The following is a 21,303-nucleotide window of genomic DNA, read 5'->3' on the forward strand; positions in this document are numbered from 1 at the left end:
ACAGGGAGCTGTAAAGGAAGAGGAGCTAACCAGAGAGGGAACCCATGAGGAGAATGAGGAGAGAGAGGAGGATGCACAGGAGAAGAGTTACGAAACTCTGAAGCAGCAGGAGAATCGTGAGGAGCATTTCCAGGAACCGAGGCAGGGAACTAAAGAAGAGGAGTTCCAGCAAGGTATCACTTATAGTGGCTTTGAACACAGGAATAAAAACAATATGGGCTGAAACAGTTTGATTTTACATCACATATATGGACGGTGGTCATGTGTAGCATAGAGTGAAGTGCACTGTTGTAAGATGAGAATCTGTGGTTATATTTGGTTGTCATGGAAACTGATAAGTGTTTGATACAGTTGTGTATGGACTAAAACTGCACATGTTGTCTGGCTTTGGTTTCCCCCTGTAGACAACACATGCACAGATACTCCAAAAGAAGAGGAGAAGAAGAAGAAGAAGAAAAAGAAAGAAAAGAGACCAAGGACTAGGTTAGTTGTATATAATGACCACACCCTATGATATGGAAATAGATTTTTGTTGATAAACACTCATGATGATTGGACATTAGGTGAAGAGCAGTCAGTCATGTGATGCCTTTTTGTGTTTATCAAAAGTGAATAAAAATGTCTCCTCTTCTTCAGGAGCTTTGGCTGTTTCTCATTCCTGTGGAGCTGTGTTAGGAAATAAAGACAGAGTCATCAGAGAGCTCCAGGTGTTGTATTTTTGTCATTTCCTGTTCCCCTCTCCACTTTTACTTTTCCCTCCCCTGTCTTTCCATTGGTGTCAGTGGAGCAATTTTGCGTTCAGTGGGTGGGAGATGCATGTCTATGGGTCTAGATATGGGTCTAGATTTTTTTTGGTAATTATTAATTTGTTTCATTTTCAGGTAGTTCTATTGGTGACTTCTCCTTGTTAGTTTCTAGTGCTTTAAGTACCAGTCAGCTGCAAATTAAAGGATTTAATGTCTCTCTTCTGGTTATAAGTCAGATATCTGAAGGATAGGGGTCTAGTGTGTATTACCTGGAAACAGGAGGGGTCTGTGTGTGTGTGTGTGTGTGTGTGTGTGTGTACACGCCTGCTTGATTGGATATGGTGATACAGCCTGTCAGACAGCACTGCACACACACTGCTGCTTTGTGTGTGTCAATGAGTGTTTTGTTGTTTGTCTTTACAGATGAAGGTCTTAGTCCGGCTCTTAGAGGAGAAGTATTCGATAGTGAGTTCACTGAGGATGAAGACGTGACTGACGTGAAGATGTCAGTAAGATCTGCACAGAGACAAAAACAAGCCCAGAACTCAGACTCACTAACCCTGATCCACCAAGCGTGATGGACAAAGTCTTCAGAATTCTCTTTCATATTACAGATGAATCAAATGATAAACAATGTACACAGATGTAAATAAATTCATGCCAACACTTCTGAAATGTTTGTGATTTAATGTTAGAAATCTTCTCAGACTGTGACTGAGTGAAATACGGGATCAGAAATAAAGTCTATATTTATTCCTTCTCTTTTTTCACTCACACCTTAGGCCAAGTCTTCCTTTACCCTCAGTTAGAGCACATTCATAACACCTTCATATACATTCATTATGGTCTTCAGGTCGTTCACTAATCAAACACCTTTGTAAACTAACATCTGTCAAATTATACACTAAACATCAAATTATACTGAACTTCTTTTGTCTTTGACACTAAAACAAATATTTAACAATTCTTCAGTGTTATAAAATGGCATCCAAAACCTTTTACTCAGCATTGGATTTAAGATTTTGTTGTTGTCATATGCTAATGTCATAGGCTATTGATGTCTTGTCTGTTGCTGAAGTGAAAGAATTCAAACTTTCTTTCCTATATTTCTACAGTACCTGTAGCCAGAATAATGACAAAAATAAGAACACATCTACTACAGCAGAAAATATCAATTATGATGTGACATTTGTAGTTGAAACGATTGGTGTAAAAACAGAATTAATAAGTTGTTGATGAATGACAGGTTGTTTCTTCATGTAAAATAGATTGGTGAAGGGGCTTAATGATTCTATGAGCTAGCGCTGAGTCATTTTTTTACCCGATGGCCAAGGGGAGGGGCCGGAGTTCAGATGAACTGACAGGGGTGTATAAAGTAAAAGTAGAAGTACTCTTGCTAAAAAAAAAAAAAGTACTCTAGAGTACTGCTAACCGTTTTTGTAAATTGTAAATGAGTGACTATTTTACTATGAAGTATTTTTTAGGAGGGCTACCTTAACACTACTTAGAGTAGTTTTTTTAAGCAGGAGTACTTCTACCTTTACTTTATACACAGTAGACAGTAGAGAGGAGACAGTATCGATATCCCAGTTCACCAAAACACTCCATGACCATGGTCCACTGCCTCAACCCCTTTGAATAAGATGATCAGCTATATGCTTGGTTGGAAAGGTGGGTCTTCAGTCAAGAGAAGCTTGACAAGTAAATCTGATAAATGACTGAGTGAAACAGCATCAAACTCAGCAAGTTTCACAGGTTCAAGTGTGCCTTTTGATAATGACAGGATCACAGAAATACTACACACATGCATATTCTATTGTACATTTTAAAGCAAATAGGCTTGAAATTTTCATTATAAAGTAGTTAGTAGGCTGCTGTCCTGGAGTTAAGTTTGGAATGTCACTACAAAATGTTACAATGTTATCTTGAATTCTCTCTTTGTCCTTCACTCAACAACATAGCCGCACGCTCCGCTTCTTCACTCTTCTTTGAAAAATGTATAGCTTTATTAGGTGCTTTTAACCACCTATTTTACCTATTGAGTGTGTAGCTCATGGTATTGTGTAAGTGCCCCTGTAGATTCTGCTAATCTTGTCAAGAGAAAAAGAAAGAAAGAAAGAAAGAAAGAGTTTGCTTCATTCTTACCCACTCTTGTCTGTACATTGTCCATATAGGACCAGATTACAATCATCAGGCATTTTCCGTATGGAGAGAAACACGTAATATGTGTTGGGCATCAATGTTTTTAAAAGTGTTGAAAATAATAAACAGGCACGACGATGACTTAAGGTAGGTCTTTTGTTTTTATTGAGTAAAAGGTAGCGTATACAGCAAAAGCAGAGAGGAGGTCATCAGAGACACCCAGGCAGGGTCTTGGTGGTGGAAGACTGAGTCTCGATGGTGGAAGACTGACAACAAGGTCTCACACACACAGATATACCCGTGCAGCCAAGGGCCTCCGGCCTTGACGCCCATAGATAATGAGAGCTCTCTAAAACTGTGGGGCAGGTGTGTGAGAGCTCGGTTGAGAAACCAGTGTTTGAGTGAGACAAGTGTAACACAAGATGAAAAGTATGTCCACACATTCCATTCACTTAACAAAATATATACCTGTGATCATATTTTACCACTACACCTCACTAAGAGGCCAAAGAGGTCTGGTGACGGTCAAAGTATTCAGCTAGGCCCCACATCTCCCCCCTCTTAATCATTGAGAAGCCTAATGATTAATACATACATGCATACATGCATGAGCTAAATATGCGCTAAGCAAACCATATATCAAGCCCTCTAAACGTATAATGGGTGATCAGGCCATTATCCATCTACATCCTGAAATAAGGAGGTCTAACAAGTCAATCCGCGTACCATGCATTGGAAATAAACGTCATTCAGAAAGGCATTAACGGCCTCTTGGCACGCCGATGTTTTGGCTGCAATTGTCTCGGAGTAGTAACAGCCTTGATACCACAACACATAAGTCTCAAGATAAAATAAACAAACAAAGTTGCCCCTATCACCAGTGTTAGAATATACAGTGCCCGCTGGGCCATGGGCCAGAGCCCCCCAAATAAGCCGCTAAACCAACCACTGTTATCACCTTGAACACTCTGAACCCGTGTGCTCAGATCAGAGATGTCACCCATAATTTGTGATAAATTCTGAGAGGGGTCGGCTACGTCGGTACAACATTCTGGGCCTACGACTGAGCATACACCACCCTGGGCAGAGAGTAGATAATCTAGAGCCATACGGTTTTGCAGTATCACCATACGGTGGGACTGCAGTGCAAAGGAAACATCACCTAAAGCAGTGAGAGTGTCATTAGCAAGCTTTTGCACCTCCTGTGACAAAGCTCTAATTTGATCTAAAGACTGCATAACACCATAACTAGGAATTAATGCTCCTAACACTCTAATCCACCATGTTTGTCCACAGGTAAAATGTTCTACACACCCCATTGAACCGTCTGTGCTATGGCGATTTCTAGATGTGATTAACATTACCTGTATAGCAATCGGTTTGTTTAAGTCAGGATCAGTTTCACGTCGCCAACTAAAGTTACCCTGTAGAGCTACGATCAGTGTATAGGAGGGAACATGTGTCACAATCGGATATCTGATGAGCTACGCATGGAATTCCCGCCCCAACACTCTGAACATGTGGCACACAAACACTACAATTATCATACAACATGTGGCGTGTTTTGGTCAATACGCTCTCAAAATAGTTATCTTTTGGATTAAAAGACGACACCAAAGACCAACAAATCATAAACACAACAATGTGCTTCATGATGAAGGATGGTGAGGAAGATCTTCGCCTCCTCCTCGTCTTCAGTCTTCTGGCTGATGTGACCCTTTGTGAGTCGTAGATCAGCAGTGCAGGCTTGCCAGGGAGAGGTTACTAGCACTTCACCTGGTAGCGATGAGTCTTGTCTCACCTAATTAGCGGGATAAGGATCAGAGGTGTATGTGAAATACGCTACTGTAGAGCTATGTCTACCCCCTGGGCGAGTTTTAGTCCACTGACTATGTGGTTTACAGTATAAATGACCTGTGTCTAAGCTTACACTTAACCAATATGCATACTGAGTAAAGAAAGCGAGCTCTGTTACTCTATCAGCAGATAAATCTGTTAATGGCTCAGGGGGGCGTCTGACTGTCTGTTGGTAAGATGAAATAAACCCTACTGCTAGAACACAGGGATCTTCAAACAACCACTTAGCTGCTGTCCCTATCTGAGTCTGTTGAAGAGCTGGCAGACTCAGGTGACCTATTAAGCTCAACCTGCGTGGTTTATTCAGACGTGGACACCTTATGAACCAATCGTGGTGTGTTGTTGGAAGGCGTCGATGTATCTCAGGCCTGTAAAACAAAGAAAACAGAAACATACTGGGGAGTAACAACATTCGTCACAACATATATTATTAACCATAAAGTTTTAAAAATAAGGATGGCAGCTAATCAAAGTGCAGGTGGGAGCTAAATAGCATTGACAGCTAACTATCTTCACCGTGGGGTGGCCCCTGAGCCTCTAAACAACTCAGTTCTTCCCACTGGCTCCTACACTTTGAACACCCTTAATTGGTTTACAATGTGAAGCATGAACCCAACGTTTCTTGCCCTGTACTTTAACCGCTGATGGTGTAATTAATAAGACTGGGAATGGCCCTTCCCATCTTGGTTCTAGACCTGAGCGTGGAAATTTCTTAATCGTGACACACTGTCCTGGCACTAAAGAATGTCCCCCCTCTGGGGGCTCTCCCCAGGCCTGCCTAACCTGTGCTTCTGCTGCTGAGACAGCTTTAGTGAGCTCGCAACAGTATTGAAAAAGAGAGTCAGAAAGAAGGTGGACGTCAGCTTCACGTAGATCTGGCGTACCAACAGGCAACCCAGCTCCTGGTCCAAGCGCTTGTCATCTCCCGCCTGGACTACTGCAACATTCTACTGGCTGGCTTGCCGGCCTGCGCCATCAGGCCGCTCCAGCTCGTGCAGAACGCCGCTGCACGCCTGGTATTCAACCTCCCTAAGCACTCTCATGTCACTCCACTGCTTACTGCACTCCACTGGCTTCCGGTAGCAGCCCGCATCCAGTTCAAGACACTGGTGCTGGCCTACCAGGCCACAAGAGGCTCTGCCCCATCATACCTTCAGTCTCTTATAACGCCTTACACCCCAACTAGGACCCTCCGCTCCACGTCCTCCGGACAACTGACGGTCCCCTCACTCCGGGAACCCGGCAGCCGCTCCTCCCGACCACGCCTCTTCTCCGCCATTGCCCCGAGGTGGTGGAACGACCTCCCCCATGCAGTCAAGACTGCGGAGTCTCTTACCATCTTCCGCAGGAAACTGAAAACCCACCTCTTTAGAACACACCTGTCCCCCAATGCCTAACCTCCCTTCCCTAGAGAAAAAAAAAAACAAAAAAAAAACCTTTGTCTTGTATTTCTGTTTGTAAAAGTATTCCAGGGGCACAATGCGAAAGGGCAATTTGACGCTCAGTCTTATTATGATCTCTGTTGAAGGTATTAGAAATCCGACTGATGCACCAATTGTAAGTCGCTTTGGTAAAAAGCGTCTGCCAAATAACTAAATTGTAAATTGTACCAGGAAGCTTCATTGGTCGTCCTATGACGATTTCAAAAGGACTGAGTCCTGTCGTTCGATTGGCTGTCGCTCTCATGCTGCAGAGAGCCATAGGAAGAGCATCAACCAATGAAAGTCCTTCTGAGTGCATTTTAGAAAGTCGTGCTTTGAGAACGCCATTGGCCCGTTCCACCATGCCAGACGATTGGGGGTGGTGAGCGCAATGTAATGACCATTGGACACCCAGCAGTCGGCACACTTCCTGACACACCCTTCCTGTGAAGTGTGTTCCTTGGTCTGAGTCTATGATGTCAGGGAGTCCCCATCGGGGAATGATGTCCTGTGCCAGCACTCTAGCTGTGTGAGAGGCTGTCCCCCTCTTTATTGGGTAAGCTCCAATCCATCTGGAGAACTTATCCACGATGACTAGGATGTCCTGTTTCCCTTTTACCTTCGGCAAGGTAATGTAATCGACTTGCAGCTGCCTGAAAGGTCCAGGCAGTGCGTTCGGTCGAAGCATTGGAACTGGAGCTCCGGGAGAAGGATCATGTTGTTGACAGATGATGCAAGCGTCTTTAACCTTCTGGGCCTCCGCTCTAAAGAGCGGGTTATACCAGATTGAAGAAAATCTTGAGACCATTGCTTTGGGTCTAATGTGGCCGCCGCTATGTATCTGCTGAGCCAGGTATGACAAGATGCAGGAAGGAGCAACGACCTTGTCACCTTTCCTCCATACTAAGTCATCATGCAGCTTTGAACCATTCTCCATCCAAGTCCATCGTTCCTCTCGGCTTGAACTGTCTAGTAATTCAGAAATGTGTTTGAGATCGCGGACAATAACATGTCGCAATTCCTTAGGTCTGCTGGTGGGCGTGCTACCACCATTAAAAGTCTCATCCATGTCATTTGGAGCTGAGTCAACATCGCTGCTGTCAGAATTTTCATCACTCATTTCGTCACATTTTTCATCACCTTTTGGATGTCTGAACTGGATGTTTGACTAAGAGCGTCTAGTCCCAATAAAGCCTATCTTACTGGCCCAGTCCAAATGGGCGTGATCAATGTAATAGGCCCAATTTGAATATAAACAGGAACTGTTTGTCTTAAGAGGAATTGAGACCACAACCTTCTGCTGTTTTATCACTAAGGGGCAATTTATATATATCTTGAATGACAGTTACTTGAGCACCTGAATCAACGAGAAAATCTACACTCCAAGGTCCAACTGTAACTTCCACAAACAAACCATCTGCCCGCTGTTGGACAGCTGCGGACAGAGATCGAAAAGAGGGGTGATTCAGAAGTTTCCCTGGGACGTGTTTCTAACACTCCCCAGGAGTCTGGTTTGAACCTCTGGCGATAGCCGCATAAACTGGGAAACCATTTCCAGTGGGCTGTTTGATGTTGCATCAGACTGCTGAGAGCCACTGATGGAGGGCTGAGGGCGTTGTTGGTTCTGTGGCACAGGGGCATTTCTTGCCACATTCTTCAGTCTTTTCCGACACTCTTCGACTGACTCATCTGGTTTCTGTTTACATGAGAGAATTTTCTTCCAGTCCACTGTCAGCTTTGCATTTTCCATACACCAAGTTTGAATCCTCTTCCATGCACTGCTTTCGTCATCTGCGTCTAGTTTGGTATTCACTGCATCCTGCAGCTGCTCAGCTTGCTGCTCACTTTGCTGTACAGCTAAGATTTGACATCCATCAAGAGGGTGTAAATTGTAAATCCCTTTTAGCCTTTGAAGCTCTTCCCAAGTCTGTGTACCTCCTTTTCTGGGAGGGGGTACCTTTGCTGAAAATTTTTCAACCAAATCTGGTGTTAGGGGGATGTTCGTCTGGATGTTTGTCCTAGATGCATTTCCGTCCTCATCTGTAACTTCTTCTCCTGTAGGCCTCACGCGTCTCTGGTATCTAGTTCTCACTATTCTCAGAGCTGTCAGTTTATCATTAGAGCTGACCTCCTCCCGTTCCCCCTCATCCTTGTTGTTTTCATAAGCCCTTGGGTCATCCACTTTTTCTGCCAGTTGTTTTACATCTTCCCATGGGTACAAGAGAGATAACACGGAAGTTGACTCTGACTTTGGCCTTGCAGAGGTGCCTTGGTTATGGCTATCTCTCACCTCAGAGTGAGAGTGAGTTTGGCCGTTTTCTTGAGCTGGCGGATTGCCAACTGCAGTGTAGTTGGCGAAATGGACCTTTTTCTCTCTCTCTCTGTGCTTCTCATTCTCAGAGTGCAGAAAATCAACAGTAGCTTTTAACTTACCATTCTCATGCTGACTTTTATCTCGTTCAACTTTTAGTTCATGCTGTCTGAGCTTAGAGAGAGCCACCAAAAGCCATTTAGTTTTTTCTGTGCCGTCTTTCATGTGTTGTGTTTTACCCCATGCCCTTTTAATATCATCAGGATGCCACTGATCATTTTTACAAGGTTTAATGCCATACTTTGCACATATTTCTTTCTCAGTATTGGCTAAGTCAAAATGTGAATCAAACCACTTAACCAGTTCATCCTTAACATCAGACAATGCAACATTTGGAGGCAATACTCCTCCCTTCTGTGTGGTATCTTTCTCTGTACAACTCATGGTAAACTGCGTATACAACTTCTTCTAGTTAGTCTAACTTCTTTTGACTACTAGGAGACCAACCACATATGAGTTTACAGCTTAACAAACTTCTTAATGGAGATAGAACTGAGAACGACTCACGCGCACACTTGCGGCGTTGTCTTTGTCACTCCGGAGGGCAATCCCCGATGGCTGCAGTCCATGGAATTTCCCCGTGCTGTCCGAAGAGTTACTCATCAACCGTCTCCGCTCCGCACCTTTACATTCGACAGTCTTATATTCCATCCGGGTCACGGCACCAAATTGTTGGGCATCAATGTTTTTAAAAGTGTTGAAAATAATAAACAGGCACAACGATGATTTAAGGTAGGTCTTTTGTCTTTATTGAGTAAAAGGTAGCATATACAGCAAAAGCAGAGAGGAGGTCATCAGAGACACCCAGGCAGAGTCTCGATGGTGGAAGACTGACAACAAGGTCTCACGCACACACAAATATACCCGTGCAGCCAAGGGCCTCCGGCCTTGACGCCCATAGATAATGAGAGCTCTCTAAAACTGTGGGGCAGGTGTGTGAGAGCTTGGTTGAGAAACCAGTGTTTGAGTGAGACAAGTGTAACACAAGATGAAAAGTATGTCCACACATTCCATTCACTTAATATATACCTGTGATCATATTTTACCACTACACCTCACTAAGAGGCCAAAGAGGTCTGGTGATGGTCAAAGTATTCAGCTAGGCCCCACATCTGCTATGATATAGGGGCTGATAGCCCAAAAAACATTTTAGCCCTTTCGCATCAATTGTAAAAGGGCCAGCTTTAATCTTGTGCATTATCACAATTTTCCCGCTCTTCATGCCAGGTTCAGTTTTTAGAACTAGAGATAAATATCATCAATCATTACATATAACTGAAGTCAGAAAAGTTAATCAATTTAATATTTTCTTTTGTCCTTAGATATCAATCAGGATCTGAAAGGGCTGAAATCTGCTATGACCATGTTTGTCTTAAAAATATAAAATAATATTTATATATACAGTAAGAGGGGAAAACTCATCATTTGGCCTGGCTGCTGGATCATAATTGTCAGCTCCCATCTGCTCTCTCACAGACAATCTTCCAACTGTCCATGCATAAGATTTCTTAACACTATACATCTCTAAATTTCTCAGGCATTTTTCTGAACTTCACATCCCCCATGTGCAGCATGTGCCAGCCTCACTGTTCAAAACGTTGACCTTTACTGACAATATGATGACAAATATGTTTACCATCGCATTTAAAATCCTTTAAATGTGGCAGGAATTAATTCACGCGCTGAATAACATAACCACATGACTGTACTGTTTTGGGGCATAGGGACACTTTCATCTCCTTTTGTAATTTCCAGTCGTAACTGCATGAATGCCACTTTAAATCCAGGCAGACACATCCCCATTTACAGGCAGTAATCCTGTATAGCCTCTGCCTCTCCTACTGGGTTTTACCTTAAATGAGGACCATCTCAGAGGACCAGTTGCTTTCACCCCTGTATATATCAGGTGCCTGTTCTCTGGTTCCTAAGCTTTGCTCCCTGGTTTCCTAGCTGCTTGGATTGTTATCCTGTGCTCCAATGAGGTGAAGATTTATATTCTGCTGAAGGTTGATAAGGTTTGTATGGTAGGAAAACCATCATTCAGTGTGAGGTAGAGTGTTTTAAGCAGGGGTGAAAAAAAGTAAAAGTAGAAATACTCTTGCAAACAAACAACAAAAAACACTCTAGGTAGAATTGAAGTATCCATCCTGAAAAATACTTAAGAGTAAAATAGTCACTCATTTACAATTTACAAAAACAAGTGTCAGTTTAACTCTACTTAGAGTGCTTTTCTGTATTTATAGCAAACGACTTCATTGGCAAACCATCTGTAATGTGTTAAGTGCAATGGTAATGAAGCTGGGCCCTTTTTTATGCCATATGAGGTTAGGAGGTGGGTGGTTCTTCTCATCAGTGTTGTTCTGTCTTGCATTTGACAACTGACAAATATAATGAATGCAAAATAAATCTGAATTTTGGCACCTGATGCACCTCTGTCCCCTCCTTCACTGTGTATAAACCGACCCATGTGGGTCCCCTTTTAGCGATTATAAAACAAATTATTCCTCTGGATGAAACTTCCAAGGTGCTGTAGTAATGCTGCAAGTTAGGTCTCAGCTCCTGCACCCCAGCCCCTGCTAGCTGTATGCACTGTGGTCTGTGCATGCCCAGCTGATAGAGCTGGTGATGAATTTTGAGAGTTGGAGTAATGATTGCATTAATAATACTGCTATAGTGTAAAAAATCTTACATTAGAGCAGAATTATGTGCATTCTAACCAATGAACTTATCACTCAAACTGTCTGCTCATCCTCTAACATTGTGTATGTAGTCACTCATTAAGCAAATGGCAACTGAATGGCTGTAGTGCCCTGGGGCAAGGGCACTACAACTGCCCCCTGGATGCAGGTGTGCTGCACACTGCTCCTGTGCTTAGTGGTTGTGTGTGCTCACTGCTAGTGTGTAAGGATGGGTTAAATGCAGAGGTCAAAGTCACTGCTCTCTGCTTTCAGTGTGTGTGTGCAATCACAGAAATTTAATCTTATTCTTTTTTTTTTACCAGTATTATTTTATCACCATCTAATTCAATTTAATATCTGTGTTGGTTACCCATCATTAGGAGAATTACAATTCCATGTTATTTGACACATGTTTTATGGATATACACATTTTTTCTTTGAGTGCATCAGCTGCTTTGGAGGCCCTAAAACTCTAATACTGGCCATATTGTCTTTTCAGGAGCTGAAGTTTGTAGGATAGAAGGATGTCTCAGACAGACAGTCAATTTTGTAGATATTCCTGTACTAATTGAAAGAAGAAGCAAATCCATGACTGTATGAGCTTATCTAAAAGCATGCCTGGGTTGACTGAGCAGTTATCACACCACACACATGTTTTGCTTTGAATATATTTTACTTTTTAAAAGTCAACTGGTTATTTTGGGTGTGATACAAAGTTTTAATAGGTGTGCATTAAAAAGACGTGAGTGGCACAAGTGTAAACTGAAAACATTTGCTTGACTTCACTTATCTCTATAGACATTTTCTGCAAACTCCTTGAATTTTGCAGTAAATTGTTTTCATAATATATAGAAACTAATATTGACAGCTCTTAATCTGGTCTGTTTGGAGAGAATGAAATTTTACAGGTGAGTATTAAGGAGAGCTGTAGCGGCCAGAGAAAAGGATGCTTTGAGTGGGGTTGTGTCGGATGAAAAAGAGGAAAGGGTGATCTGCCTTGAAAACCTTGGAGAATAATATGGCGGACCGCACTTCCATTACAACACCCGTCGCAGCAGCAGCCTCAGTGCCCTCCTCATTCACCTCCACAAAGGACTTGTGCACCACCTTGGACAGCACCAGATCATTGTTGGGTGACATTCCTGAGAAGTTACACTTACGCTGGTCAAAGGCATCCACCATGCCCATGCTGATCAGGAGATCATTCAGGTCATAGGTCTCCTCCATCCCGAACCTGGGCAGGCCAACCTCTATTGTCTCAGTTTCCATCTTATCTGGTCTTGTCCATTCAGCAAAGTTCTCATAGGTAAGTTCCTTCTCCAGCTTAGAACAACAAGGAAAGATGACAAAAAATGGAACTGAATGGGAGGTAGAGAGAGAACCTAAACCCAAATCTTTCTCAGTTTGAAAAAAAAAACATGGCACTCTACAAAAATTCTCATGAAACATTTCCAGATCACTCCAAAGTTATCAACGTTCTGTGGCATCTGAGGCAAAACACATCATTCCAAGTATTTCTGCTGATAAATCCAGGCCTTTTACACTTCTCCCTCCAAACATATCTCCACATCAAGTAAAAAATGTCATTATGATAAACTTTGATCCCTGTCCACTTTCAGTTAGGGTGACCATACATCCTCTTTTTCCCGGACATGTCCTCTTTTTCGGGCCTAAAATTGGCTTTTGCTTTCCACAGTCACCATTCACTGTGTGTGCATTTGCATTGCTTTGACCTTTTTCTTTAGGTCCCGCCCTCTCGCACACCACCAATGGATAGTCATGTAGACTATCATGCCATAAACATTGGTTAAACAGCATCTCATTCATTAACACCACAGCAACAGCCAAGAGATCTTAAGAGAGCTGTAATGCCACCAAAACTTGAATGGAAAGAAATAAGGTCATCTTGTCACTGCTATTCTGCTAGCAATTATTTGTCTTATTAAAGACATAGCTGGCTATGTATTGCGGCAGTTAAGTACAGATGGAGTTTCACATAGCATTGTCAAGCATCAACCTTACATACGGAATGACAGGAGCTAAAAGTGACATACACTTAAATTTCCCCGCAAGTTAGGAGAATGCATCCCTTCTCCCTGCCTGTCCTCTTTATTGAAAACCAAAATATGGTCACCCTACTGTCAGTAGTTTAAAAAACCCAGAATAACACTGAAAAACCAGCCTGTCATTTTTACACTTAAAGAGACCACTCCAACTGTACATGGGTCACAATTTAGTCTTACCTTCTCAAGACCAGTGGTGTCATCAGCTATTTCATTTGGGAGCATGATGAGCATGCTAAGGTCTTTTCCTTTATAAGGAAGTTCCAGAATCTGAGTGTTGACCTCAGGGACAGTGGCCATATTAAACTGGTCTGTCTGAAACATCATTTGCACTGGTTTTGTCTCATTCTGGAAAACAACAGAAAAGATCCTGTGATTATATCACTGCTTTACAGCTTAAAATATTGTTGTTGATGTGCTTTAGCTAAAATGATACTTCAGGTGTACTTTCCTCCGGTGTTAGGCAATTTATGAAGACACAATATGCCATTAAAAAGGGTGTGTGGGCGCACGCGTGTGTGTTTCTGTCTGTCTGTCTATGCTTATGCGGATATTTGCATGTAGCTATATAGTTGTCATAGCTGTAGTGTGTTCAAAGGGATGTTTATCTGTTACTTCCCAACAGGGCATGGCTGACATTCATTTCTATGTTCCATATCTGTGAATATGACAGCAGTAACACACATTCCCTCACACATGTCTTTGTGGCAGAACATAAAAAATTTAATGCTATGAAAACAAAAAAAGCATAACTATACCTTTTTCAGTTTAAACTGAACTTCTCTAGTGTTATGTTCCAGAAATGTCTTCTCCCAGAAGCTCTTGAAGTAAATGGCATTAACCAAGACGAGTCTTGTATCATGGTCAATAATTCCTTCAGGCAGCAAGTCCTTGATTTTGTCTGTTATGCAATTACCAGAACATTAGTCATTATTTAAGTAAAGCACAAGAACTAACCATCTTTTTTTGGGCTTCACAGTGGCTCAGTGCTTAGCATTGCATTGTCCTTTCTGTGTGGAGTTTACATGTACTCCCTGTGTTTGCATGCATTTCCTCCGGCGCTCTGGTTTCCTCCCACCGCAAAAACATGTATACTAGGACTAATACTTGACTAAGGCACTGGCAAAAAGACCTTGGGTTCATCCCCCGGCACCGGTTGCCCTCTGCTCCTAGCTCATCGTGTGTCTTCACTGGTGTGTGTGTGTGTGCTCACCGGTGTTAGGATGCGTTAAATGCAGAGGCTGCATTTCACTGCTCACTGCTCAGTGTGTGTGTCATAAATAGAGTACTTCTGCTTTTAGCTTTTTAAAGCATTAAGTAGCTCAATGAATAATAAGAATTGGGGTTTTAATGGTTTATTCTGCCTGTACACTTTTGGGTCTAAATGTTTACTAAATGTTTACAGCTGCCTTAGCCACATAAAACTGTAAGTACAGTTAAAACAATCACAGGAGCTGTTTTATTACAATGACACACACAGGTTTGCAGATATTGAAGACCTGAGTATTGCAGATTTAGGCCTTGAAAAAGCTGGGGGGGGGGGGGGGGGGTCGTTTCATATACTTGTGACAGTGTCAACTGTTCTCTGTGGGAACTGCAAAATTAATTGAGGAGGACATGAAAAAAAACTGTGGCATACAGGCAGATGGATATAATCATTGAAAGCTTGACTATATTCACTGATTGCTTGGTCTATTTAATGGACAGACATGCCAAATTCTTAACATATAATGAGCACCTGCAGAGGAGGAACCTTTTCAATAAGCATGACACAGATTTGAGAGAATGCTCAACGTGTATATGTGTGTGTGTGTGTATGTTTGGCACATTATAAGTAAGCATGACAAGGGAGCAAAAAACTTATTGGAACTCTGCGGAGCAGATTAAACATGAAAGATGACATGTATTGGTCAAACACTTTGTGTACAATTTGATGATAAAACTGACCTTGCGTCCGTTTCTCCACCCAGTCGTTTATGTTCTTACGGACAGCCTCTGGGTTTGATCTGAAGTCCACAGCATCCAGTTCAGCCCCATAATATTTTTTGGTGTCGTTAAGGAATTTCTGGCAGGATTGTCATAGTATAAGGAGATGAATGCTTGTATTAGTATGAATTCATTGAACATACTGAGTGGTGTCCCTCTCATTAGGTTTAGTGCTAGAAATTGACAAACAGATGTAGGTTCAGCTATGGGAATCTTCCAGTGAAAGCATATACAATGCAGTCTGAACAATTCTTGTCACATCTTAACTACAAAATTGTTCTCACCTCAACAAATCTGTAGGACTGCTCTCCATACAGGCGATTGGCCAGACTCAGAGAATATGGGAGTCCCTCTCTGTTCAGCTCACTGAAGAGCTTGCTGAAGCCCATGTGAATGTCTTCTTCATCGTTGCTAACGGGAAGACACTGAGAAGAAAAATAGCATATACTTATGTTAAACATCCAGTTCAAAGACACTATGCTCCATTTCATGCACTTGCCATCAGGAAACAAGGGGAACCTGCCCCATTTTAGAGCTGTCAGTGTGTGTTCAAAAATAACTGATCTGAGCATTCATCATGACTGTTTGCAGACATAAACCTCACTGTTACAAACAAACAGTGGTTAAGCAAGTATGGTTAGTCAAACACTAAAAGCAAAGATTTTTTACAAACTTTAAAAATGAGATCTTTGTGCTGTTCAACTAGTTTATCAGTTTAACTGATTCTTCCTTTTCACACAGTAATGCCTAACTCACTGAGGCAGAAGAGTGCCATTAGAGATAGTTACAAAAATATTTCAGCCAACAACAACATTTGTAATGTTACACGTCACTTTTCACTTGATTTTTAAAATACCCTGCAAATTTTGGGGTTTCTCTTTTTGGAGTAAACTCAGTGACAGCCGACACTTTTTCCTAAAAACCATATTTATCCCAAACCTTCATGTTACGTCCAAACAAAAAGCCTTTTATGCCATGAGTTTGTGGTTGCTTATAGAATTCATATTACAACCTTGATGAGAGCTGTAGGTAGCTGGGGTTTCTGTACTTGCTGTCCTTGATGTATTTGTGGTATTTGTGGTTCTTGCTGTACTTGCTGCGTTTGCTGGTTTAGCTGGAGCATTGAAGGTGCAGGTATTCCACACTCCATTGCTTTGATGAAGCACAGGACCTACAGTATCATTTGATTAAAAACACATCTGTTTTGCGAAATGACATGTTTGTGTTAGAACTCAACTTTTGCATAAAATGGTTAAACTGAAAAATATTTAAATACCCTAATACAAGCTCAAATACTTAGTTCTATAATATTGCACGGTTTCCATTTCCAAGTTATCAGTTTCCAAGTTAATGCTCGAAAAATATATGGAGGTAAGAGGTTGTGTGAGCACCTAAACAATTTTCTGATCTTGTTTGTGTGTAGAAGAGCAGCAGTTTGTGTGTAGAAGAATTCTTCGATTTGTCTCATAACAACCATAGAAAATATTTAATGCACATAGGAGTGGCAATCTGTGTAAATATTTAACAAAAGTGCACGTAAACAATTTTCTGGTCTTTTCTGTGTGTAGTAGAACATTCCCAAAAATCACTATAAAGACAGCTACAATAGTCCTCATGATTTATGAACAACTGTACTAAGCATTATCTCTGTTTCAGTCTCTACATATAGACTAGATCTGGGATTTTATGAGTCACAACCCTGCAAGAGCATCAACTTATAGAGCCGGTAATCAAATCTCCAGTGCTATGTTGGAAATACCACAGACCACACCTTACAAGGTCCTGCCCCCACCATAACCCTCCAGCAGGGTTTCAGGCACCATTACACTTTAAATCCTGTCACACAGACAGACTGTGAGAAAAAAAGAGGTTTAGTGCAAAACAGGTGGAGTCTAACCTGCATTCTTTGGTATGTGAACAACCATAGAAAATATTTAATGCACATAGGAGTGGCAATCTGTGAAAATCTTTAACAGAAGTGCCCCTATTGAGACTTTTAATTACAGAGGACATTCTTAACTCCTTATAGACACCCTTATATCTCAACCTTAGTCTCAACACATGGCTTAAGCATGTTAAAACCCTCTCGTTCTTATAACAGCCGCTTTGCCATCTCCAAGATCAAATATTCCTGACAGACAATAAAGTATTTATGGGCTGATGTCTGAGAATGTCCTGTATTGGCCACAGTACAGAGAAGCTGTGTAAACTCACCTCAGACATCTGAGCTGCAGTGTTTCCCTCAGCACCCAGATAGACCATGGCCAATGCTGAGGAGATACTCAGAGGAGAATAGAACACATTGCCTGTCTTATTGTTCTCTCTGATCTTCTTGAACAAATTGAAGGAGAAAGTGGTGTTTGATACAGTCAAAGATGCCATTTTTTCAAAATCTGAGAAGAGCACACAGAAACACTGCAGACGGTCAAACATTTGAGGTATAACAATGAACCAAAGCATACAGAACATGAAAAACATTCAACATGACTGAGTTATATTCATTAGTCCTGATTGCATTGACCAGCAGAAGTCACCATAATTTATGCTAGAAACTGAATGACCTTGGTAATCACACAAACAGACAGAATTAATAGAGGGCCAAAATTATTTTAAAATTAGCCAGCTTTGCAACTTGCATCCAAATGATTGCATGCAAGTAAATCTGCATCTTAAGCCTCTCCAGCTCATATCATAATTGATAAAACATTTTGGGCGTTTTTTTGGTTTGTTGGAGCCATACAGAAATTAATTAATGCCACAACAAATGAATGTTTTCACCAATTTATGTATTTGATAAGAACAGAACCATACAAATAAGATGGACAAATGACCTTCAAGAACAAACTGAGCAAGATGGGGCACCAGTGTCTAATGATAAGTTCCTCTGAGTGGTAAGAGATCACAAGAAATTTCACATTTCATGACATATAGATAGTATCTGATACAGCTCCCTAGTGAAAAATTCAGAACTATCAAATGAAAAGTCAGAGGAGTTAAAGCAAAGATGCAAAATATTCAACATTTTCTTCATTCCTTGAAACTCTGCTACAACAATATCAGTACACGTACTCTCTCCTACTTACTGATACCTAAAAGATTATACGTTGCTCCATTTCATCTTCAAAACAATACATACATTAAACCTTCAAATTCTCAACACTATGGTCAGTACTATATATACTGTGAGTTCCTTCGACAGTTTCGCCAGCTTCTGATCTAGTTGAATGTGTGTGAATTCATATTTTTCAGTAGCTCCCAGTTTTATCACAGGTTTGTTTATCAACCTGACACTGTCCCTCTGTAGTGAAGCGAAAATATGATGTTTTAACCACATAGTATACCTGCATTGTACTTCAAAAAGTTTTAATGTCAAATATATACAAATACTACTTATGTGAGGTAGGCTATTTGGCCAATTTGTTATACTTACTACAGAATGTCTTTGTGTCTTAACAGCGAACAACCCTTCTCATGCCAGGTCAGAGGAAAAGTGATGCTTGAGAGACTCACACTGGCATTTTATGTGTGCAGACACACCCTTTTAGGAAATCACTGATATTGTGATCAAGTGCTGACTGGTTTTTGTTAACGCATTGCCTTTACCAGAGAACTTTGATTTCTTAACAGAAACTAGTTTTCCCACCCTGGTCCACCCCGCTATCAACCAAACTCCATGTGAACTTTGAGCTGTATTCGCAAGACCTGTCCCAGATGTGTACACTACATTCATGAGATTTCTGAACAATATACAAACTACGCCCATATGTTGATCAGATCATAAACTTACAATGTCCGGACAAATAACTGTAAATGACTGTATTACACTGAGTTAGTAGCAGCCATTTCACCCATAGCATACTATTTGATTACAGTATTTTTACTATATTATAAAATCAGTTATCTGTATTTTGAAATATAGCTGATTACAGTATTTGTGGATATTTTTTACTGGGTCCCTGTAGGTCTAGTCTATTTTTACTGTTAAACTGCAGTAGTGCAGTCCCATTACATTATTAAGTCATGGAAACATTCGTTGTATTACTGTTCCCCATGGCTTGCCCCACCCCATGGCAGTGGTAGGGTGTAGATATCTCTCTATATACACATGAAGTCAGTGACAGCCTCTTTTCAGCAGACTGTGGAGGAGCCGCTGCGAGCCATAATGCATGCAGTAGTTCAAGCTATGCTCCTATTAATTAGAAGAAGAAGAAGAAGAAGCAGAAGAAGAAGAAGAAGAAGAAGAAGAAGAGGAAGAAGTACTTTATTAGTCACACACATACCAACAGTGAGTAGTGAAATGCAGCCTCCACATTTAACCCATCCTATATACAAGTGAGCACACACACTAGAGCAGTGAGGACACACACACACACACACACACACACACACACACATACAAGGAGCTAGGAGCGGTGGGTAGCCACAGGCACACGGGGACCAACTCCAGGTCTGCTCGCCAGTGCCTCGGTCAAGGTCCCCGACAAGAGTATTAATCCTAGCGTACATGTCTCTGGTGGGAGGAAACCGGAGCATCCATAGGAAACTCACGCGAACACGGGAAGAACATGCAAACTCCACACAGAAAGGACCTGAGATGGCTGGGATTTGAACCCAGGGCCTCTGTGCTGTGAGGCAACAGTGCAGAGCCACCCTGAAGCCCTGGGCTTAATTACTGTAAGATTAGACATTGTAACTACTCTGACAATGATCCTGATATCCCAGAATGGGCCGGTTTTGCAGAAATTTACTATATTTAAAGAATGTAGTAGAATACTGACAGAAATTCACCAAAACTTTATATTATTTTATGCACTTCTCCAAATCATTCCTGATACACAGGTTGAAACTTGTTCCTCAAGAAATGACTGGTACATATATAAACTGAGGTATAATGAAGTCTAAATGCAATTTATTGCTTCTTCCCACCTGATTTGTGGGTGAGGCAGATTTCCACAATGTTGAAATCAGTTCAGCTCTAGTTTGCATAAAATAAGTATATGATTCATTATCCAGCCCTAACTGGTATGATGTTGTCTAGAGTCATTGCAGTCATTTACTGTAATAATTCCTGCATGATTCAAATGTCAGTATGTCAATGAGTCCATTGGTCTTTATAAATTCAGAAAAATTTACTGCAGACAAGACATTAAAATACAAAGGAATTGGAAAAACAGACAGAAAAATCCACCCGAATCTTTGTTAAGTTGATGGGGAGGGGGGCACATGGTGGTCATTTTGATATCCCCCACACCACTCTGCTCCAGGCTTCTTTGGAAAACATCTATCCATCTGTTCATCTCATGAAATAGTTGATAGTGATTACAAACCTTTATGTCTATCAGCTGATCTTACAGTATAACTTAATACAGCCAAACACAAAGTTTACTGGATCCCTTAGACTAGCACAGTTTGGAATTTACTGTTTACTTGTTTACTATGATCCTTGACAAAATGAACTAAAATGCTCTAAAAGAAAGAAAAATAAACAGCGTAGATGCAGCTTATGAGACCCTTTATATTGCTCTTACTTAAGAGATACAAGGTAAAATACTCTGATCATTCACTAGCGATAACATTATGTACAGATATTCAGGTGAGCGTTGCCCAGCTGAACTATTCAGAATTCCCTACCATCGCTGTAGCTTCCTTTAAAAACATTTTGTTACAACTCTTCACGCTGCAAATTGCACAGTCCACTTGTTAGTTGAACTCCTCCTACTCTGGTTCCAGGAGTGTATCAGTTCCAAGGTATGCCTGCATAAAAAATGAAAACAAAACAATTTGTCTTGCACATTCGCAAGTCTGGGTGTGTCTCACGTGATCAATCCTTTGCTCTCTGTTTTTGTTTTCTATAAATTATGTGTACAGTTTGTTTTGTTCTGTTGATAACAGAGAGTTCTCTTGTTTTATTCATTCACAGAGCTGAGCTGAGTGCGCACAGAGGCCTCAGAATTACAGTAACCTACTAATAATCATTGATGGAAGTAGTGCATGTATTTGCTCATGTCGTGCAGTGCAATCTGATCGCTTTCAACTGGT

General features: G+C 41.3%; 1 protein-coding gene across 1 annotated transcript in view; it reads right to left on the reverse strand.

Moving 5' to 3' along the window:
• Nucleotides 1-12,130: 12,130 nt before the first annotated feature.
• Nucleotides 12,131-21,303, reverse strand: part of LOC115808396 (leukocyte elastase inhibitor) — a 70,831-nt gene continuing 61,658 nt past the window's right edge. Inside the window, exons 2-7 of the mRNA XM_030769752.1 lie at nt 17,453-17,657; nt 15,549-15,675; nt 15,226-15,343; nt 14,037-14,179; nt 13,459-13,626; nt 12,131-12,538 (exon numbers count right to left, since the gene is read on the reverse strand). Coding sequence (XP_030625612.1) covers nt 12,131-12,538; nt 13,459-13,626; nt 14,037-14,179; nt 15,226-15,343; nt 15,549-15,675; nt 17,453-17,646 — 1,158 coding nt within the window. The 5' untranslated portion in view covers nt 17,647-17,657. The remainder of the gene's footprint in view (nt 12,539-13,458; nt 13,627-14,036; nt 14,180-15,225; nt 15,344-15,548; nt 15,676-17,452; nt 17,658-21,303) is intronic.

The sequence above is a fragment of the Chanos chanos genome, chromosome 3 (genome assembly GCF_902362185.1).
Source record: "Chanos chanos chromosome 3, fChaCha1.1, whole genome shotgun sequence".
In the NCBI taxonomy this organism is placed as follows: Eukaryota; Metazoa; Chordata; class Actinopteri; order Gonorynchiformes; family Chanidae; genus Chanos; species Chanos chanos.